Genomic DNA, 23,958 nt, shown 5'->3' with positions numbered 1-23,958 from the left:
GCATGAGGAAGATACACTGTTAGCAGTTTCAGTAAGATGGGAAGGAGGCTCCCTACCACCCAGAGGAAAGTCACATAGATATGGAGAATTCCGGGGTCAAGACCAACAAGGATGAATTAGTCCTTCATCACCAGGGAAAAACAGTGCCCCAGGAATGAGGCTGAAAGATATGGTGAACAAACTGGGGAAAGAGAACAGAGTAAAATGAATACATTTACCCAAAATGGAATGAAAGGACAATTGTCTCAGACTGGGAGTATCTATTACAAATTTCTTTGTTCATGAACTCAGCATTTCATCTCTCAGAATGTATTATATACCGTAGAAACTCTCTCATAAGTGCAAAATATTTATATACAAAACTATCCATTGTAACACTGTGATAAGAGAAAAATCATTATGGATAGTATGACCCCATTTCTGAATATAATATGCATATAGATATATGTAATGAAAAACCTTCAAAATATTCACACAAGTCTAGGTCTTTAAGAAGTGTAATTTTAGGGAGCTGTCACCTTTTAATTATAAAATTAATAAAAGAAACATGCATCCCTTATTTTTAAATGCAAACACATAAAATTAAATATGGAAAGAACTACCCACTACATCCATTCATTCTCACTTCCAAAGGCAACTACACTATGTAAACGCACACACCACAACAAACACAACATATAACGGAGAGTATTTTCTTTACAAAAACGGGGTTATTCTATATCCATTGTTCTGCAACTTGCTTTTGTCACTTAACAAAATATCATAGGCAGTGGTGTAACACTGATAACACAGCTTACCAATGAGTAGCTTCCACTCTGCATCAGACTGCCTGAATTCAAACCTCAGCTCTACCACTTAGTTACTATGCAATCTGGTAAGTTACTTAACTTTGCTAAAGTCTATTTTTTAATCTGTAAAATAGGGATATATTGGGTTGGCCAAAAGGTAAGTTCGAGTTTGTCCGTAACACCTTACATAACCAATCTTTTGGCCAATCCAAACAATAATGCTTATCTCTTAGGATTTGGAGACAATAAAAGAGTCAAAAGATACACAATGTCCTTAGCTAACTGTGTATGGTATGTATGTACTGAGTGCTATTAATCATATATGTGACTAACATTGCATGTCTGCTGTAGCTCACAGGGCCCCTCTGTTCATGGGATTACCCTGGCAAGAATACTGGAGTGGGTTGCCATTTTCTTCTCCAGGGGATCTCCCTGACAAAGGGATCCAACCTGCATCTCCTGAATCTCCTGCGTTGGCAGGCAGATTCTTTACCACTGCATCACCTAGGAATAGCAACAGTAACACCTAGGAAGCCCTGACTAACATTAACCATCTAGTCTCTTTAAAGACTGTGAGATATTAAGTAATGTGAATTCACTAACACTTGTTTCAATAACTCACCTATTGTGAATATTCAGGTTGCTTCCTCTGTGGTTTGTTTTATTTGTATTGTTGTATTAGAAGCAACCGGAGAAGGCAATGGCACCCCACTCCAGTACTCTTGCCTGGAAAATCCCATGGACGGAGGAGCCTGGTAGGCTATAGTCCATGGGGTCGCTAAGAGTCGGACACGACTGAGCGACTTCACTTTCACTTTTCCCTTTCATGCACTGGAGAAGGAAATGGCAACCCACTCCAGTATTCTTGCCTGGACAATCCTAGGGACGGCGGAGCCTGGTGGGCTGCCGTCTATCGGGTAGCACAGAGTCGGACACGACTGAAGCAACTTAGCAGCAGCAGCAGCAGCAGCAGCATTAGAAGCAATGCTACTATCAAAATGTGTGTACATATCTTTGTGCTATACATAGATGACTATTTTTAATGGACAGATTTGTATAAGTGGAATTACTGAATAAAGACATAAAGATTTTCAGTTCTTAGGGAGACTATCAAAATACCTATACTGTTACCCTTTCATTCTCAGTGTATGTGTGGGTCTTCTTAATGTGTATTATTAATATATATGTGTGTGTGTGTGTGTGTGTGTATTTTTAATATTTCTGAATTTTTTGTGCTCTTCAAAGTTTCTTTCAGCTGGTCTAATAATCAAATCAATGTGAGATAAATTAATGGGAAAAATCAAATTTAATTTCATTTGTATGAGAACTTCACATACATGACATGGTCAGAGACCTCACACACATGGGAGGTTAAAAGACAGAAAGGTCCAATGAGGCCTATGTGCCATCCTGAGCTAAGGATTGCTATAGAAGTCTGGGCTCTCAGGAACAGGAGAGTCATCCACAAGACAACAAGAAGAGCAGATGTTGGGTGGTTGGATGTTTGTCCTCCCATACAGATGGGGCCACTTAGGTAAGATTTCTTTCGGGTAATAAATCTTCCAATTCAATTCTAATTAGTAAAGAGAGGAACAGCAGTTTTTCTTGAGTCCAGTGGGTCTCAGTTGGCTTGAGTTCAAATTAATCTACAGGCCAAAATAACACATCCCGGGGAAGCCTGTTCTGAACCTCTACTCAATCTCATGGGTAAAAATTGTAATTCAGTCTAATTTCTATTTTCTGATTACCAATGAGGTTGAACATCTCCTTATAAGTTTTCTTTGGTAAATGTGTTGCTGATATTTTCTCTCAGCCAATAGTTTATATTTTAGCTTTCCTTATGGTCTCTTTTGGAGTAATGTTCACATTTCTGAGTACAGTATTTTGTCATTCATGCCTCTATATTTTATTTCTTCCTTGGGATGGCAACCCCATTCTGAGACCATAAAAATATGCTCCTTTATTTTTAGCTAATTATTTTATGGTTTAAATTTTTTTACTCTTAAATGTTCATTCATATGAGCTTTATTTACGTATAGGTGAGATACTGCAGAAATCTATCCTTATTTTTTCAAAACGTTGAGCCAGTTGTCATAAGTATCACTTTTTAAATAGTCCTTCCTTTCTCCATTGCTATGACATAAATCTTTATTATGTATTCATTTCCGTATAGAGCTAGCTGTACATATATGTATAAGTACAGGTATACAAAATTCTTTATGTTGAACCTTTGATTTGTTTTTCTGTGTGTATAACTATCTTTCTATTTTTCATTATGCCATGCTATGATTTTTGGTTAGAAAAATTCTCCATCATTATTCCATTTTTTCAGTTGTTTTTCTTTGTCCATTATACCTCTAGACGAATTATAGAATGCTCTTTTCAAATTCCATTAAATATTCCCCTGGGGTGTTATTGGTGAATTGAATTTCCTTGGCTTGAGAAAAATTTACTTTTTTCAGCTTCATTGAGATTTCATATATAACAGTGTACATTTAAGGCGTACAACATGGTGATTTGATCCACTTACATGTCTCAAAACGATTAACACAGTAGGGTTAATTAACATACCTATCACCTCATATAATTACCATTTTTATTTGGGGGGGTCAGAACATTTAAGATCTACTCCCTTAAGCAGAATGGTGATTACCAGGGGCTGAAGGGTTGGGGAATCGGGCATTAGCACTTTTCAAGTATATAATACTATAGTGTTAACTTTAGTCGCCAGGCTGTACATTAGATCCACAGCTATTTCATCTTGTAATTGGAAGTTTGTACATGTCAATTGACATCTGCCATTTCTCTCAGCTCCCAGCACCTGGCAACCTCCATAATACTCTCTGTTGCTATAAGCTTATGCTTTTTAGAGTCAGCCAGTAGCAAAAAGGAAACCCTCCCATTCACAACATGAATGGAACTTGAGAGCGTTTTGCTAAATGAAAGAGTCAGAGAAAGATAAATAATTGTATGATAAAACTTATATGTAGAATCTAAGAATTAACATTTTTAAATATTGACTCTTCCATTGTTAGCAATATTCCTAAAATGCATTCTCTTTATTCAGATCCTCGTCTTGAGTTCTGTTATAGTTTCTTCACATAGCTCTTCATCATTTCTTTTTCCCCTCCTCAGGTATACCCTAAACATTTTTCAGATTTTCTTACCATTGTCAGTTGTAACCTTTTCTTCCATTACATATTTCTACCACGAAGTAGTATTTTTTTCCAGTAACCATTTATTGCTGAATAAGTAAATAATAAGAGCTACATTTGGTTTATTTATTTATTTACTTTTGGCTGCTTGGGCCTTCATTGCTGTGCACAGGCTTTCTCTAGTGGTGGCAAGCAGGGGCGACTCTCTAGCTGCAGTGCATAGGTTTCTCATTGCGGTGGCTTCTCTCATTGCTGAACAGGGCCTCTAAGGTGCACAGGTTTCAGTAATTGCAGCACGTGGGCTCAGTAGTTGTGGTGCATGGGCTTAGTTGCTCCACAGTATGTGGAATCCTCTTTGACCAGGGATGGAACCTACGTCTCCTGCATTGGCGTGCAGATTCTTAACCACCGAATCCCAGGGAAATCCCAGGAAGAGTATTAATATTTGTATATTTATTTGGTACTTGGCAACTTCGCTGAAATCTACACAGGATTCAGAAGTTTTCAGATGACTCTCTTGGATTTCTTTAGATATATAATCAAACTACTTACAAATAATGACAAGTTTAGTTTTTCTAATGTTTATGCCTTCTGTTTCTTCCATTTTGCTTTTTTCGCTGGGTCAGACTATCATCTGAACAGTATAACTAAATAGTGGTAACACAGATCATTTTGCCAGTTTTTTCCATGACACGAGTGAAAATGGGGCCCTTACATGCAGCATTTGAATTTCCTATAATATTAGAATGTTTAGAACAAGAACTTCATAGTTTCTTAATCAGAAAATTTAATATGTTGAAAAGATTAATCTTGGTAATATAGGCCATTCCTTATAATATAACTATTTAGAGTGGCATCCCTGAACCAAAAACCTAGAATCTGAGCATCAAGAACATGTTAGACAAATGGAAATGCTTAAATAAACATTAAGAAGGTTTTGCTCCAGAGCCATAAAAAATTCTCATCTGAATTCTGTGGATACTGAGAAACATGGATGAAATTCAATGCTCACTTTTGTCCCACCCCCACTACCACCACCACCACCACCTCTGGACATGTGAACCAGAGAGGATCCAAATGAGAGGACCTCATTCATTGGGACTTCTTGAATGAAAGCATCCTGATTCTAGGTGGGACCCAGCAGACTTTTCCCCTACAACAAGAAGGAAAAACGGCAGGGAGGAATGAGGGAGTTGATTAAGGATGTGGGTCAAGCAAAAACCTAAAACAACCTAAGAACCTTTCAAAAAGGAACTCAGAAAAATTATGCTCCATAGATGTTTCTAAGAACACCTGGGAAAACCTTAGCTTCTCATTTAGGGAGTACCTTAAAATTGTTTACCTTTCCCCCTGTTGGATTTTATCCCCTGATCTCCGTAGTTTCTTGAAATAAGTATTCTTTAAAACCCTAACAAAAGGCAGTGGGCTTCCTTTTTTTAATAGGCTGGAGGTTAGGAAAGAGCCATCTTCATCAACTTGCCCTTCACATCTCCTCCCACAGCACCTCCAAACCCTGACCAAGAGGTCAAGGACATGAAGATGAAGAACTACAGCAGCAGCATCTCAGGCTTTATCCTCCTGGGCATCTCTTCCAACCCCCACCTGCAGAAACCCCTCTTTGCTGTCTTCCTCATCATGTACCTGATCACCCTGGTGGGGAATGGACTCATCATCCTGGCCATCCACTCTGACTCCCGGCTCCACACCCCTATGTACTTTTTCCTCAGCAACCTGTCCTTCATGGATATCTGCTTCACAACAGTCATTGTGCCCAACATGCTGGTGAACTTACTCTCGGAGACAAAATTCATCTCCTACATGAGCTGTCTGGTCCAGATGTACTTCTTCATGGCCTTGGGGAACACTGACAGCTACCTGCTGGCCTCGATGGCCATAGATCGGCTGGTAGCCATCTGCAACCCCTTCCATTATGATGCGGTCATGAGCCCACGGCGTTGCCTCCTCCTGTTGCTGGGTTTGTGCGCCATCTCTCACCTGCACGCCTTGCTGCGTGTGCTACTCATGTCCCGCCTGTCTTTCTGTGCCTCCCATGTCATCAAGCACTTCTTCTGTGATACCCAGCCTGTGCTCAAGCTCTCCTGCTCTGACACTTCATCCAGCCAGATGGTGGTCATGACCGAGACCCTGGCTGTCATTGCCACCCCTTTCCTGTGCATTCTCTTCTCCTACCTGAGAATCCTCGTCACTGTGCTCAAAATCCCCTCTGTGGTTGGAAAGTGGAAGGCCTTCTCCACCTGTGGCTCCCACCTCACTGTGGTGGTCTTCTTCTATGGGAGTGTCATCTATGTGTATTTTAGGCCCCTGTCCATGTACTCAGTGGTGAAGGACCGGGTAGCCACCGTTATATACACAATAGTGACACCCATGTTGAACCCTTTCATCTACAGCCTGAGGAACAAAGATATGAAGAGGGGTTTAAGAAAATTAAGGGACCGAACTTACTCATAGAAAAAAACAACAAGATTAAATGTTATAACTGGGTGATGACCTAAGAGATGATCAGGTTATCTTTGCTTTGTACCCATTTTTTCAGTTGGTATCCAAAGAGGTGATGAGAAGTGGTGTTGAATCACAGTAAGAGTATTGAACTGGAAACCAGATGACTCAGTCTCTATAAATGACCTTGACCAGATACATGTTCAATACCAAGCTAGTACTGCTAAGAATTTTGATTTCAGGAAAATAGTTTCTGCTTAAAGTGATGGGAATACCAGACCATCTGACCTGTCTCTTGAGAAACCTGTATGCAGGTCAGGAAGCAACAGTTAGAACTGGACATGGAACAACAGACTGGTTCCAAATAGGAAAAGGAGTACATCAAGGCTGTATATTGTCACCCTGCTTATTTAACTTATATGCAGAGGACATCATGAGAAACGCTGGGCTGGAAGAAACACAAGCTGGAATCAAGATTGCTGGGAGAAATATCAATAACATCAGATATGCAGATGACACCACCCTTATGGCAGAAAGAGAGGAAGAACTAAAGAGCCTCTTGATGAAAGTGAAAGAGGAGAGTGAAAAAGTTGGCTTAAAGCTCAACATTCAGAAAACTAAAATCATGGCATCTGGTCCCATCACTTCATGGGAAATAGATGGGGAAACAGTGGAAACAGTAGTTGACTTTATTTTATTTTTTGGGGCTCCAAAATCACTGCAGATGGTGATTGCAGCCATGAAATTAAAAGACACTTACTCCTTGGAAGAAAGGTTACGACCAACCTAGATAGCATATTTAAAAGCAGAGACATTACTTTGCCAACAAAGATCCATCTAGTCAAGGCTATGGTTTTTCCAGTAATCATGTTTGGATGTGAGAGTTGGATGGTGAAGAAAGCTGAGCACTGAAGAATTGATGCTTTTGAACTGCGGTGTTGGAGAAGACTCTTGAGAGTCCCTTGGACTGCAAGGAGATCCAACCAGTCCATCCTAAAGGAAATTAGTCCTGGGTGTTCATTGGAAGGACTGATGTTGAAGCTGAAACTCCAGTACTTTGGCCACCTCATGCGAAGAGTTGATTCATTGGAAAATACCCTAATGCTGAGAAAGATTTGGGGCAGGAGGAGAAGGGGATGACAGAGGATGAGATGGCTGGATGGCATCACCGACTCGATGGACGTGGGTTTGGGTAGACTCTGGGAGTTGGTGATGGACAGGGAGGCCTGGGGTGCTGCGATTCATGGGGTCGCAAAGAGTTGGACACAACTGAGCGACTGAATTGAACTGAGCCCATATAGTGGGGGAAAGCTCTCACCAAGTAATTCCCTCATAAGCTTGACAATAGTCAGTAGCTAAGGAACTGTAAAATTCTAATAGTATTTATAAGACATTACATGGGCTTCATAAAGTTTTGGGAAAGATTCCTTGAGTTGTCCTTAAAGACGGGTTGAATTTGGACAGATGAAATTTAATAGAAAGAAGAAATGGACAGAGTATTTCAAATAGTGGAAACCATCCAAGCAGGTAGAGGCAATAAACACTGTTAAAATGTCCATAATATACGAAGTGATCTACAGACTCACTGCAATTTCTATTAAATCTTAACATCCCAATTACCCTTTTAAAGAACTAGACAACAAAATCCTAAAATTCATATGGAACTATAAAGGAATCAAAATGTCAAAAAGAATCTTGAGAATAAAAAACAAAGCTAGAGGCCTCACACTTTATGATTTCAAAATATATTGCAAAGCAACAGTAATCAAAACAGTATGGTATTGGCATAAATACCAATGGAACAGAACAGAGAACCCAGAAGTAAAACAAAGCATATACCATCAATTAATTTTCAACAGAGTCATTCAGAATATATAATAAAGTTCTCTTCAATAAACAGAGCTGTTATAGTCTTATTGAAAATGCCATTGGTATCTGTATATTGCTTTGGGCAGTACAGACATTTTAATAATATAAATTCTTCTAGTCCATGAGTACCATGTATCTTCACATTTTTTGTGTGTCATCTTTAATTCCTTTCACGAATGTTTTCCAAGTACAGGTCTTTCATCTTCTTGGTTAAATTCATTCCTAGGTATTTTATTCTTTTTGATGCAATTGGAAGTAGGATTATTTTCTTAATATCTCTTTCTAACAGCTTGCTGTTAGTGTACAGAGAAGAAACAGATTTCTGCATATTGATTTTGTATTTAAGATAAACAGCTTGGTTTTAGTACTTCTGTGGTTTTATTGTTTATATACCATGTAATCTCTCTAACCTCATTATCATCTAATAAATTGTTGTTTTGAAATCTTGCATTTTTGTTGCACCTATATGGAAATTCAGTAAGAAGGAAGTATTCTTTATTTGGTTTGATAATAATGTTAGTATTTTTTAATTTTTCAAAACTTCTCTCTTTCAAAATCTTATTGAAATCTCTAAGTATTTTATAATTTAAGTTTTAAAAATACCTGTTAAATTTTAATATTCTATTTATATTTTTCTCATATTTTCTTATACTTAATAATTGGCTGAAATTGGGTCATCGGCTCAAAAGAAGGAGATATAAGAAAATTCACCTTCTCAACCGACAACTGCACTGTCTACATTTAAAATTATTAAAACAAATGAAACTGGCATATTAGAAGTTTTCTAAATCATGAAAGGGAGAAGTCTACCCCAAGGAAATTGGGTAACTCTGTAAAAAAGAAATTTAAAAATGACAAAGCTATCTGTTCTTTGGTTTTATAAATGTTAATGACTTACCTTATTGTGCCATATAAAGCAAATAGTATTTTGATGCCAGTTAAGTTGCAACATCATTTTACATCAAACTGTTTTGCATTTAAAGAAAAAGAAAGTGAATATTTTAAACATGAATATTAGGAGCACTCTGGCTCAAAAATGGTATTATGTATACTTTACTACAATAAAAAAAGTCAAAATTGTTTTTTCTAGTCCTTCAAACTGGAAATGAGAAAGCCCTTAGGGCATCTTACAGGCTAACTAAGCTTCTTGCTGGGAAGTGCACACAGCAGTTGAGAAACAAATCCTATACCAGTTGACACGACTGAATGCCTGCTGGATGAAAAGCCAGTAAAAAGAAACATAGCTCTGTCATTCTCTGATGCAGTAACTCATCAAACTGAAGACTTTGCTGCAAACATTAAGGCTGAGGTTCTATCTGGACTGCAGAATTGCACTTTAGCCTTAAAAATGGATGAAACAAATAGGCTACAAGATGGATGAACCTTGAAGACTCAAGTGAAATAAGCCAGATACAAAAGGGCAAATACTCTATGATTCCACATATAAGAGATACTTAGAATCATCAAATTCACAGACAATAGGTAGAACAATAGTTTTCAGGGGCCGGAGAGAGGGAGCAATGGAGAGTTCTTGCTCAATGGGTACAGAGTTTCCGTATAGGATAAAAAAAGCTCTGGAGATGACGGTGATGATGGTTGCATCACAGTGTGAATGTACTTACTGCCACTTAATACATTTTAAAATGGTTACAATAGTAAACTTTATGTAATGTATAGTTTTTTAAGTGTTTGTTTTAATGGACGGATTGATAAGTGTGGTTATATTAGCACCAACTAATCTACAAAGAACTTTTATATGAAGACCTGAACTCTTCTCTCGATACATTCTCCTCCACATCTTGGAAGAATCCCCAGGCTTTCTCTATGCATTCACCTGTCTCCTTAAAAATCACTAGAACAACAAGCAACTAATTATCTGGAACGCTAAGAAAAACACTTCCATGGTAGTCTGAGTTTCCTTGGTTTCCACTGAGAGGTCCCTACTTCTCCCCAAGCATAGTGTTTAATGAGCTCCCTGGGACTGATGACTGGGGAGGCTGCCTGGCTTCTTGGGATAAAGTCACGTGCAGGACAGTCAGGTACTCCCAGGTCCCCATCCTATCCCTTAACATCTGAGGAACCTGAAGGAGTCAGGTGGTAGATAGTTGGGGATGGAAGAAAGGTTCATGATTCCAGTGCCAGGGGCTACACAGAGGGGTCACCTCTCAGAAGGGAGAAGAGTGGCCACTGCAGGAATTCATAACTTCCTCTCCAGGCTGAGGCAACCACCACAGGCACTCAATATTGCCGGTCTTAACATCTCCCTCCAGAATCTGGGGCTTTTTCTTTTTATTAGCCTGATATGAACATTCCTTCTATGCCTCAAGCCCTCCAATCCACCTCTAGACATCATGGTCAAGAGGGCTGAGAAGCTACTGGGACCTCCCCCCGCCCTCAAAGACCACCCTGGAGGTCACCATCCCTTGCCTGAGTAAGTAGCTTGTATCTTCAGCCATATTCAACTTAGAATATGTCTACCTTGGAGGGTCAGAAACATTAAAGCCCTCCTATCCGATACATTCATTTTTACAGAGAAGGAAAACAAGTTGCCCAATTACATGCAGCAAGTTAATGCCACAGCTGGGCTACAAGACAGGTCATCTGCTCCTCATCACCCTGCATCCCTTATTTCTTTATCTGAGAACCTCAAACTCCTCCACACACCTCTGTCTCCCTTCTCCATTCACAAAAAGGAGGAGGACTGGCTATGAATGAGTGAAACTCCAAGCAAAGGGATCAACCCTTTCAGAGAAAGAATGCAGCTGCGCTGAAGCTGATGGGCCAAAGTTCAGCTTCCATCATTCCAGCCTGCCTTCAGAATGTCCCCAAAGCCAGTCTTGTACCAAAGAAAAGTCTACCTCAATGGCTTTACCACAGCCTCAGAGAAGCATGGGAACACCACCTCAAGGGCTTCCAGGGTGAAATCTGAAACCAGCCCTGCCCCCACCCCCACCCATACATGGAGGGCAGGGACAGAAGAAAGAGGCAGATGGATGGGTAGATGACAGTTTTAGTAAGCTAGGGAACTTACAAGGTTTTCTTGCATGGCCATAAGAGGAGGAGATCTGCCTGCCAGAATCTTAACAGTTTATACAGAGGCCTTAACTGGTTCAGTCCATGTATCAACAGATGATCCCAACACATCTTACTCTCTAAGGCCATCTCCTTGGAACAGCTCCTATTGTGGAAACAGTAGGCAGAGTGTAATTGCCAAGGAAAGGTTGCCAACGGAGCCTTTGATTGCCCAGGTTCAGCTCCAAGAGCCAAGCAGCAGTCTTATCCTCCCAATGACTTTTTCCAACCCCTGGACTGTCACACTAGTCCTGCAGCTCACTCATGGTACAGCACTAAATGACCAACTTTGTTCTTGAGGCTTGAACTGCTGTTGTTCAGTCACTAAGTCATGTCTGACTCTTTGTGACCCCATGGACTATAGCAGGCCAGGCTTCCCTGTCCTTCACCATCTCCCAGAGTTTGCTCAAATTCATGTCCATTGATTCGGTGATGCCATCCAACCATCTTATCCTCTGTCGCCCCCTTTTCCTCATGCCCTCAACCTTTCACAGCATCAGGGTCTTTTCCAATAAGTCAGCTCTTCACATCAGATGACCAAAGTATTGGAGCTTCAGCTTTAACATCAGTCCTAGCATCAATTTGCAGAGGCTTCAATTGGCCCTCTGCAAATTGATCGTGTAGAGTAGAATTCGATTTTGAAACTTTTCCTTAGCATTGAAAGCTTGTCTTCAAAATTATCTATCCTTTGTAAAAGAACCTGTAAAACACATGAAGGCAGAATTTGTCTAGGTAAAGAGGAAGAATCCTGGGACTCCTGGGTCTCTCTGTTCACATTATGCCTCACCAGTGACCTGTCTGTCACATGGGAGTGTCAACCATGGGGTGAAGGAAGAACAGGATGAGAGATGTGGAGAGAGGATTTGAAGCTGTGTCCTGGGGGAGGGCCAGAGGAGGTAAGAGAGAGATGATATGGAAAAGGGAAGCTGTCCTCTTCTCCATCCCTCCCATTGTCTCAGCTCATAAACAGCCTGCCTTGTTATCAAGGGTAATGCATAGAAATAATGATAAGAGCTGGAGAACTGATAGTCTGTTATACCACATCAAACAGCTTTTGAATAAGTGAAAAATATTGCATGGAGAAAGGTCATCTGGCTTTGCTGAGCTATCTGAAGCCACACTCAATGACCATCTGATCCTGGGCTGGCTGTCAGTACCAGGCCCCTTAATTTATCTGTCACTGCAGCAGGAAAGACTCTACAAAGCAGGAAGCCCACTAGAATCTCTGTTCCTTCCCCTTCTCTGACCAGGAAATTCTCATCCCTCCCATGCTCTCCGTGCTTTGATCTTGCTCCCCTTTCAGTGGTCATCTCACTATTTTACACATAATCACATTCTTCCTCACTTTCTTTTACCTTAACCAGCTTAACCAGTCATTATATATTAAGTATGAGAATTATTGGGCTTCCCTGGTGCCTCAGTGGTGAAGAATTCACTTGCCAGTGCAGGAGAAGCAGGTTCAATCTATGGGTCAGAAAAATCCCCTGGAGAAGGAAATGGAAGCCCACTCTAGTATTCTTGCCTGGAAAATCCCATGGACAGAGGAACCTGGTGGGCTACAGTCCATGGGGTCACAAAAACAGTCAGACATGACTTAGTGACTAAACAACTTGAGAATTGTGATTTTTCATTGTTTTTTATATTACTTCTATCATTATATGTTATTTATATAATTAGTACAAATTTTATAGCACATACTCTTTAACAAAGCGCTTTTCACTCCTTTTCAAAGACATATTCACTCATTTGATGCCCATGACATTCTGATGGAAATAGGCATTGTACTTCCATTATTTCATGAGAAAAATAAACTAGGCACAAAGACTTTTCAGGGGGAGCAACAGTAGGTAACTAAACCAGGAGTAGAACCCAAATCCTGTACTATTTCCACTAATTCTCCTGATCCAAAGAATCTGATTCAGGTCCCTATGCAACACGTCCCAGTCATTCAAGGTGCTGTCAAAGTTGCTTATTCTGAGTTTGTGTGCACTCAGTCACCAAGTTGTGTCAGAGTCTTTTGGGACCCCATGGACTGTAGCCCACCAGGCTCCAATGTCCAGGCAAGAATACTGGAGTGAGTTGCCATTTCGTTCTCCGGGGGATCTTCCCAACCCAGGGATCAAACCCGTGTCTCTTACATCTCCTGCATTGGCAGACAGAGTCTTTATCACTGAGCCACCCAGGAAACCCATTCTGAGTCTACTCTGCAAATGAAGTCTGCAAGTACTTCATAGGGAGAGAATTAGTATAGTTTAACGGCTAAGAACAGGACCTTGAAACAAAACTGCTCTGGGTTGGAATTATAACCACTTACTCATTGTATAATCTTGGGCAAGTTATTGAACATCTCTTAATGGTTCTGTAATTGCTTCTTCATCTGTATAGTGTGGGAGTTCTTAGGTGGATTAAATCATCATACAGTGCCTAACACGTGGTAAATAATTTCATTGTGTTCAGTATTTTTTTTCCTTTTAAAATTTGTTTGTTGTTCTTTTTTTTTTTATTGAAGGATAATTGCTTTATAGGATTTTGTTGTTTTCTGTCAAACTTCAACATGAATCAGCCATAGGTATTACATATATCCCCTCCCTTTTGAACCTCCCTCCCATCTCCCTCCCCATCCCACCCCTCTAGGTTGATACAGAGTTCCTGTTTGAATTTCCTGAGCCATATAGCAAATTCCCATTGGCTATCTATTTTACATATGGTAATGTAAGTTTCCATGTTACTCTTTCCATACATCTTACCCTCTCCTCCCCTCTCCCCATGTCCATAAGTCTATTCTCTATGTCTGTTTCTCCACTGCTTCCCTGTAAATAAGTTCTTCAGTACCACTCTTCTAGATTTCATATATGTGTGTTAGACTATGATACTTATCTTTCTCTTTCTGATTCACTTCACTCTGTATAATAGGTTCTAGGTTCATCCACCTCATCAGAACTGACTCAAAGGCATTCCTTTTTATGGCTGAGTAATATTCCATTGTGTATATGTACCACAACTTCTTTATCCATTCATCTGTAGATGGACATCCAGGTTGCTTCCATGTTCTAGCTATTGTAAGTAGTGCTGCAATGAACAATGGGATACAAGTGTCTTTTTCAATTTTGGTTTCCTCAGGGTATAAGCCTAGAAGTGGGATTGCTGGGTCATATGGTGGTTTTATCTCTAGTTTTTTAAGGAATCTCCATACCATCTTCCATAGTGGCTGTATCAATTTACATTCCTATCAACAGTGTAAGAGCGTTCCCTTTTCTCCACACCCTCTCCAGCATTTACTGTTTGTAGACTTTTTGATGATGGCCATTCTGACCAGTGTGAGGTGATATTTCATTGTGGTTTTGATTTGCATTTCTCCAATAACGAGCAATGTTGAGCACCTTTTCATATGTTTGTCAGCCATCTGTATGTCTTCTTTGGAGAAATGTCTGTTTAGGTCTTTTTCCCACTTTTTGATTGGGTTGTTTGTTTTTCTGGCATTGAGTTATGTGAGCTGCTTGTATATTTTGGATTCTTTGTCAGTTGTTTCATTTGCTATTATTTTCTCCCATTCTGAGGGTTGTCTTTTCATCTTGCTTATAGTTTCCTTTGCTGTGCAAAAGCTTTTAAGTTTAATCAGTACTTTTTAACCACAAGGATACAATGGTGACCTGGGGAATACAGTGTTGAATAGCCAATCAGATCCCTGGAAGATGTCTTTGGAGAAGTAATACACCGGCCCTCTCCTATGTCAATCAGGTCTCCTAATAGGAGAAATCATCTTGATCCAAAGCACTTTGGGGAAAAAAAGATGCTATAGGGACCTATGCCATTGTATCTTAGGAAAGTGCCAAGAGAGATGCAGACTGTAGGGATCCTTTCAAATGATGCAGAGAATTTCATTTAAGGGCTTGAAAAATTAGTTCTCAGTGTCCTTGAGTGTAGACTTCTTCTCACTCATCTTTTATATATCTTTTTCTCTCTTTATCAGCAATCACTGAGAGACATCTGCAGATTACTTCCTGTGTTCGCTCCTGGAGATAATCCTGATTGTAGGAACCAAACAGGTGCTCTTTCCTGATGCCAGAAAGTGGTCTTCCCCTATGCCACACAACTCCAGAAACTGGTTCTGTCCCCACACCATAAAGTTTCATTTCCTGGAGGGTCATTTCATGGCACTCATAAAGTGATTGTTACTCAAACCCCCAAATGCATTTCACAAACTTTTCCCAAAGAGAGTGGAGCTAGGAAAACCATCTGTAGGATGTATATGTTTTCTCATGGAGAAGTTAAGGTATTCTGATATTTGCTTTTAGGAAACCAAAAAGAATTCCTGGCCAAAACAGAATAGCCTGAGGAGGTAAATTTCATAATTTCTGTCTTTATGGATCAAGGTAATGAAAGTTCAGGAGGTGACTTTGTGCCCTGTGTCAGTCAGTGACAGAGCCAGGATGGAAAGCCAGACACACGTGACGCTAAAATCCACATGCCTGTCAACTATACCAGCCACTCATCAGAATTTAGAACCGGAGATTCCAAGCCAGGACTCATGCCTAGCATTCCTTTAGATTTTCCACTTGGGGGACAGCAATGACAAGAGGAAACCAGAGTCACATCCCTGAATTCCTCCTTCTGGGACTAACCAGTGACCCCAAACAGCAGGTGTGGCTCTTTGCCAGCTTCCTGATAATGTACCTAGTCAACGTGGGAGGCAACTCAGTCATCATTGCAGCCATCCAAGGGGATATCTGCCTCCACACCCCCATGTACTTCTTCCTCTCCAACCTGTATTTTGTGGACATCTGCTTTATAAACGTCATTGTGCCAAGGATGCTGGCAAACATGCAGAGCAAGAGCAAAAAGGTCCCCTTCACCCAGTGCTTGACCCAGATGTATTTCTTTGTGGCCTGTGCAATCACTGACAGCTTCCTCCTGGCTGCCATGGCCATGAACCACTAGATGGCCATCTGCCACTCACTACATTACACCACCCTCATGAACCCCAGATGCTGCCTCCAGCTCGTGACAGCATCCTGGCTGGTGTCCCACCTCCACTCCCTCTCCCACACCGTCCTCATGGCCCGCCTCTCCTTCTGTGGGCCCAACATCATCCACCACTTCTTCTGTGACGTCCAGCCTCTGCTGACGCTCTCCTGCTCTGACACCTCTCTCAGTGAGCTCTTGGCCTTCACAGAGGGCTCCTTTGTGATCATGAGTCCCTTCATCTTCATTACTGTCTCTTATGTCTATATCACCCGTGCTGTTCTGAGAGTCCCTTCTGGGAGAGGCAGGTACAAGGTCTTCTCCACCTGTGGGTCCCACCTCACAGTTGTGGCACTATTCTATGGAACTGTAATATCTGTGTACATCCGCCCCTCGTCCACCTACTCAGTGACAAAGGACCGGGTGGTCACTGTCATTTACACTGTGGTAATCCCCATGCTGAACCCTTTTATCTATAGCCTTAGGAATAGGGATATGAAGCAAGTCTTGAGAAAGCTAGCTAGGAGAAAAGAACAGAATAAGCATTGAAGACAGAATGGGAAGGTAGTCTGAAATTGCATAAATATCTCATCCCTCATCAAACTTCTTCCCATCTATTCATTTACTTATATTGATATAGACTTATGGTTTCCTACTTTGTCCAGTGAGTTATAAGCTATTACTTCTGTGCCTGTTGATACGTTTCCACCATTCTCTGAGCACTTTCTTGCCTTCTATCACATCAAGATGTTACAGACTCATCTTGCACTTTCTCTGCTCCGGTCCTGAAATCAGCCATTTCTCTAAATGCCAGGTTTCCCAACATGGATGTCAGCTTCACTCTGTGAAGACTCTCATAGTGAGGCAGGGGATAAATGGACCTCAGGCTGAGCAGCTGAAATCTATCCCTTGTGGACAGATACTCCAAGATAGAGATAGTGGTGGAAGCAGTTCAGTTCCGTTCACTTTCTCAGTTGTGTCCGACTCTTTGTGACCCCACAGACTGCAGCACACCAGGCTTCCTTGTCCATCACCTACTCCCAGAGCTTACTCAAACTCATGTCCATCAAGTTGGTGATGACATCCATCCAACCATCTCATCCTCTGTCATCCTCTTCTCCTCCTGCCTTCAATCTTTCCCAGCGTCAGGGTCTTTTCCAAGGAGTCAGTTCTTCACATCAAGTGGCCAAAGTATTGGAGCTTCAGCATCAATCCTTCCAATGAATATTCAGGACTGATTTCCTTTAGGATGGACTGGTTGGATCTCCTTGCAGTCCAAGGGACTCTCAAGAGTAAGGAGGAGCTGCATCCTGCTTTGATAAGAGATCAAGAGACCACATATTTCTCATTCTTGAGGTCAAGGAGACCTTCCAAATTACACATATGCAGAAAGGTTCCTCAGGGGTCAGAGAAGGGAGGGGGCACCAGATAATAATATGTTTTGTTAACATCCCAGAAACCCTTGTGCTGGAATGCATCTTGGCTAAAAGATGCACATGCGCACAGAAGAGGGCCCTGAGTCAGACCAAATATGGACTCAGAGCCAGCAAATCAAGATGAATGGCCAGAGGAAACTTGAAGAACTGCCCCCATATAAGTGATTTAAACCACCTCAAAGGCACAAAACTCTCCGATCCAATCTGTGTGTCTATCCACACCCACTTTTTTCTCTTAATAAACACTTTACTTGTTTCACTACTTTCCATCTCTTTGCTGAATTCCTTCCTCAATGCAGACAAAGAGCCAGGGCCCTACTCCTATCTATTGACTCTAATCCCTGGTGATATAGTGACTCAGATTCACCATCAAGGCCTTTCTGCTTCTCCCACTTCTTGATTATACGAAATAGGCTTCATTCAGCCTCCATGACCTTCCCTGAGTTCTAAGGAGCAGGTTCAAACAGTTGCTAATCAGAGAAGGGAGGGGATGCAGAAACAAAGGAGGAATAGTCAAGAGAAACAATAGTGCAGCCTTGGGGCAAGGTCCTGGTTCCCCATAAAGGGGTATACATACCAATATCTGAGCTCTTTTGCAGATACTGAAACCTCCACCAGGTGGGAGAAGTTAACAGTATGCTGCTCACAAGCGCTTACACCCCAGGCCAGCTGAAACCAGAAGGTTGATGACACTGAGTGTCATTTACCTCACTACCAACCAATCAGCAGAATTTCCATGAGTTGATCACCTCCTCTTCGAATTGTCAACTTAGAAACAATCACAATCTAAAAGCTGAGAGTTATGTTCCAGTCAGTGGACATTTTTAGGACTCCAAGCCTGGAAGACAGCATCTCAGGTAACCCTGAGAGAACTGCTCCAAAGAGGCAAGTGGAGGAATCAGGTTATATAGTTTACATCAAAGGGCAGGTAGTCTGATCGAAAGATTATTGCTAATTAAGGAAAACCAGATATCTCAAGTTAAGGAATGTATCACTTTCCATGTATGGGAAGATGCAAGAGTCTGGGCTCACTGAAATCATTCCTTTCATATGCCTCTCAGCTCTCTGAGGCCAGTATCCTGTGTTTTTCACACCCTTTCCCCACAAGCTCCTCAGTGCTCACCATAGGAAGTGGCTGCAGCCTGATAACTCCCAAATAACAGGTATTGTTCTCCTTCCTGGGTGCTCATGGGGCTCAGAAATTCAGATTTGGAGGACTGGAAGTGCTGACATCTGTGACAGCCTAGTTTACTGATGTGACAGGAAATACTCTATTTCTCAGAACCATTACTATCAAACTCCTCACTACCCCTTCCAGGTCGACACACAGTCTTGAGGGCCTTAGCCCACTGTGACCCCTTTTGCCTGGCAAAGCCATAAAGCTATTCTTTCCTACTTCATTCAAAATTCTGTCTCTGAGATTCAGTTCAGTATCAGGTACAGAGGCTGGATTCTGCTTCAGAAAAGTGAAGTCGTTCAGTCATGTCTGACTTTTTGCGACCCCATGGACTGTAGCCTACCAGGCTTCTCTGTCCATGGGATTTTCCAGGCAAGAGTACTGGAGTGGGGTGCCATTTCCTTCTCCAGGGGATCTTCCTGACCCAGGGATCAAACCCAGGTCTCCCACACTGTAGGCAGACGCTTTACCCTCTGAGCCACCAGGGAAGCCCCTGCTTCTTCTGAGAAGCCTCTGCTTCAGAAGCAAGAGATTAGTGTGATAAGAGGAAAGGGCCAGAAATTAAGAAATACAGGTGGTCTCTGGGAACTGAAAAAGGCAAGGAAATGAATTCTCCTCAGAAGATTCCAGAAGGAATGCAGCCTTACTCTCACTTTAAATTTAGACTTCCGACTTTCATAAGTATATAAGAGAATACATTTGTGTCACTTTAAGCCACTAATTTGTTAGAGCAGCATCAGGAAAGTAATATAGTAGTCAAGAGCATGAGCTCTGGCTAAAAAGCTCTGGGTTTGAATCTTAGCTCTACCATTGACCAGCACCTTGATCTAAGAAATATCATTTCAGGTCTCTGAACTTCAGTCTCTTCACAAGTAATATGGATAAAATATGCAAATGAAATGATTGATTCAGGCAAGAGTCTTTCACCTAAAACTAAGATATAACCATTAGGTAGAAAGGTGTTAGGGAAAAAAAAGGATTGCTGCTGCTAAGTCGTTTCAGTCATGTCCGACTCTGTGCGACTCCATAGACAGCAGCCCACCACGCTCCCCTGTCCCTGGGATTCTCCAGGCAAGAACACTGGAGTGGGTTGCCATTTCCTTCTCCAATGCATGAAAGAGAAAAGTGAAAGTGAAGTCATGCAGTCATGTCCAACTCTTTGCGACCCCATGGACTGCAGCCTACCAGGCTCCTCCATCCATGGGATTTTCCAGGCAAGAGTACCGGAGTGGGTTGCCATTGCCTTCTCCGATACCCACCATTGACTTCTTACTAATTATAAAAAAGAAACTTTACATTTACATTGAAACATCTTCTGGTCAGTACCTTAACAAACTAATCAAACTTGCTTGAACAATAGTAGGACCTGACCCTCTGTCCCTACTGATGCAATGGAACCAGAAGTATACAATATCTCCCTTGTAGTATTCTGATCAAATATTAAATATAAATCTAATCTTGTGCAAACAAATAGATAATATTAAACATTCAGCAAAGCAACTGACTTGGACTCTGCAATATCAGGAGAAGCGAACAAACCAAAAAAAGAAAATGTAGGGGGTATGTTTTCCTATTATTAAAAGAGACAAAAGAAATACAACAGGCAAATGCAACACATTTACTTTGGGGACTAGATTGAAAAAATTGGACCACAGGTTGGATATCATGTAGGATCTGTGTTCATTTTCTTTTATACAATTATTATTCTGGGGTTTTGTGGAAGATGCCTGCTGAAGTATTTAAAGGAGAAGGGCATGTTGTCTTCAACTTAGTTTCAGATAGTTCACCAAAAAATAAATAGTAGAAATTTATAGAAAGGGATAAAACAAGTGTGGGCAAAAAGTTAATGATCTGTGGACCTATGTGAAGGCTAGATAAGAGTTCATTGCTATCTTCTCTCCATTTTTATGTGAATTTGAAATTTTTCAACCTAAAACTTTGGAAGCAAAAATATAAGTTAGATCATGCTCTTCCACTGCTAAAACCTGTGCAATGACCCAAGGCTTCCTACTGCACTCAGAGAACTAGCCAAAGCCTTGTCACAGCCACCAGATCCTACATGATCCAGCCCCTAGCTTTCTGCCTTCATGTATTGCTGTTTGATCTCTAACATACTCCTGCACAGAAACACTGATCTCTGGTGTTCGTTAAGTAAACATGGATTGCTCCCACCTCTGGACCTTTGAATTGACCATTTTCACTGTCTGAAATGCTTTCCCTCGGGCACCTGGACATAGCTACACTTCTGTTTCTCTCCATGTTCAGGCTTTAATGAAATGACACTCAAAGCCTGTTGTGACCTTTGCATCTTGAGTACATAAATAGCCCATATTTCCCAGCTTTTCTTATAGTTCAGTGTGGCCATGTAACTGAGCTCTAGTCAAAAGAATGTGGGGTGGAAAGGATAGACACCACTTTTCATCCTGATTCATTCAAGTCTCCTCACCTGAAACCCTCTCTCTTAACCCAACTACTGGCTGAAGAGATGCCCCTGAGGAAATAGAGGGGGTAGAGCTGCAAGAAGGAGGAATCCTGGGACCCTGAAGGACTGCATGGAAGTCACATTCACATTGGACTTCGTATCAACAAGAAGTAAACTTTTATTGTGGAAATAAAAAATAAATAGGTGCAATTTCCTGATGGCTCAGTGGTCAAGAATTTGCCTGCCGATGCAGGAGATGCAGGTTTGATCCTTGGGTCAGGAAGATCCCCTGGAGAAGGAAATGGAAACAGACTGCAGTATTCTTGCCTGGGAAATCCCATGGACAGAGAAGCCTGGTGGGCTACAGTCCATGGGGTTGCAAAAGGGCCGGATATGACTTAAACACAAAAATAAATAAATAATAGTACATCCCTCAGTGTGCTATTGTAGAGACTGAAAGCAATGATGACTAGAAAGCAATCAGCACAAAACCTCAGAATGTACTCTATGCATAATATTTGTGGTAGTGAAAGATAGTGTATGAAATTAAGAGAAAATAATATCTGATAAGCATTAAAAGTGCCTCAACTGGTAATGTCTTAACTGTTAAGAATTATGCAAAGTTGGCCAAAGGGTACTAAGTTTCAGTTAACAAAGTGAACTCGCTCAGTCATGTCCGACTCTTTGCAACCCCGTGGACTGTAGCCTACCAGGCTCCTCCGTCCATGGGATTCTCCAGGCAAGAATACTAGAGTGGGTTGCCATTTCCTTCTCCAGGGGATCTTCCTGACCCAGGGATCGAACCTGGGTCTCCTGCATTGCAGGCAGACGCTTTACCCTCTGAGCCACCAAGGAAGCCCAAGTTTCAGTTATGTCAGCAAATAAATTATTGACATCTAATGTAGAGCATGGTGACTAAAGTTAATGATACTGTCTTGTATACTTGAAATCTGCTAAGAAGGTAGATCTTAAGTGTTCTCACCACACACACATGCACACAAACACACACAGACACAAAAAGTAACTATATGAGGTGATGAATGTTAATTAGCTTGACCGTAGTGATCATCTCACAATGTACACATATATCACAACATCAAATAGTACAACTTAAACATACAGTTTGTATTTGTCAAGTATAATTCAATAAAGCTAAAAAAATATGCATCTTAGATCAGTCTCCCAAGGCAATAGAAATAAAAGCAAGAATAAACAAATGAGACCTAATCAAACTTAAAGCCTTCTCGCAGAATGTGCTGTGTGCTAAGTCGGCTCCAGTCGTGTCTGACTCTGTGACCCTATGGATCACAGCCCACCAGGCTCCTCTGTCCATGGAAGTCTCCAGGCAAGAATACTGGAGTGGGCTGCCATTTCCTTCTCCAGGGGATCTTCCTGACCCAGGGATCAAACCAGCATCTCTTATGTCTCCTGCTTTGGCAGGCGTATTCTTTACCACTAGCACCACCCGGGAGGCCCTCTCACAGAAATTAAGCCCTCGTCAGTCACATCTTTGGCATTTTCTCCCAGTTACTTTGTTTTTTTTTTTTTTTTTTTTTTTTTAATAAATTTATTTATTTTAGTTGGGGACTAATTACTTTACAATATTGTAGTAGTTTTTGCCATACATTGACATGAATCAGCCATGGGTTTACATGTTCCCAGTTACTTTGGTATTTTCTCCCAGTTCCCATAAACAAAACAAAAAGACAACCTACGGACTGGGAGAAAACGCCAATAATGTGATTGACAAGTGCTTAATTTCCAAAATATACAAACAGTTCATACAACTCAACAATAGCAACAACAACAAAAAAAACTCAATAAAAAATGGGCAGAATTCCTAAATAGACCTTTCTTCAAAGAAGACATATAGATGGCCAACAGACACATGAAAAGATGCTCAACATCACTAATTACTAGAGAAATGCAAATCAAAACTATAATGAGATACCACTTCACAACAGTGAGATGGAGTCATCACAGATATTCTCAGGTGTAGTTTCTGCATGACAAAGTAGAGGAAGTGTGGAATTTAGGAGCAAGACACCCCTGAATTTGATCTTAGCTGCAGTACTTCCAAACTATGTGACTTTGGGCAAGTTATCTGGTGAGATTGAGTCTCATTTCCCTCATTTGTTAAAACAAGGGTACTGCACTTGAAGAGCTGTATATAAAATGCCACATAATTGTTCAATACGTGGTTATTACTGTGTGAACATATTCTCATTCTTGAGCTTATGTAATTCTCTAGTCAACACTATCTGGTACACAGGTACTAAAAAACCCACGCTATAAATAATGAACCTAAAATTCAGAGAGGCTAAGAGTTTGCCCCAAATCACAACTAATTGGCTGACTGGAGCCCAGGAATCTACACTCTCAAGATCCTTTCCATGGTACCACACATCATTCCTCCATCCCAGGGATGACCTCAGGTTCAAGCCTTCTCTAGTTACCTACCTCCACACCCTGCAAAATCATAATAATAATAAGCCATTAATTATCAAAGATTCGAAGAAACTTGCCACCCCAGAATCCTAAGTTTCCATAGTCTTTACTCTTCTCCCAAGCCTTGCTTCTTAATGAGCTCCCTGAGGGTGGTAGATTGGTAGATGGAATG

The 23,958-nt window shown here is 41.1% G+C and overlaps 2 protein-coding genes and 1 pseudogene across 2 annotated transcripts in view; 2 read left to right on the top strand and 1 right to left on the bottom strand.

Annotated features, from left to right (window-relative positions):
- Nucleotides 1-23,958, bottom strand: part of LOC145545078 (olfactory receptor 1J4-like) — a 196,770-nt gene that overhangs the window by 162,610 nt on the left and 10,202 nt on the right. The window lies entirely within an intron of this gene.
- LOC145547309 (olfactory receptor 1L4-like) lies at nt 5,468-6,412 on the top strand. Its single transcript, XM_081596590.1, has one exon. The coding sequence runs from the start codon at nt 5,477-5,479 to the stop codon at nt 6,410-6,412; it is 936 nt and encodes a 311-aa protein (XP_081452716.1). The 5' UTR covers nt 5,468-5,476.
- Nucleotides 15,911-16,852, top strand: LOC145503528 (olfactory receptor 1L4-like; annotated as a pseudogene).

The sequence above is a fragment of the Giraffa tippelskirchi genome, chromosome 4, assembly GCF_054371585.1.
Source record: "Giraffa tippelskirchi isolate mGirTip1 chromosome 4, T2T-mGirTip1v1.2.pri, whole genome shotgun sequence".
NCBI lineage: Eukaryota > Metazoa > Chordata > Mammalia > Artiodactyla > Giraffidae > Giraffa > Giraffa tippelskirchi.
This window is presented reverse-complemented; position numbering and strand designations above follow the sequence as displayed.

Excerpts from the sequence above, each read along its gene's own strand:
- LOC145547309 (XM_081596590.1), top strand. The coding sequence starts at position 5,477 with ATGAAGATGAAGAACTACAGCAGCAGCATCTCAGGCTTTATCCTCCTG.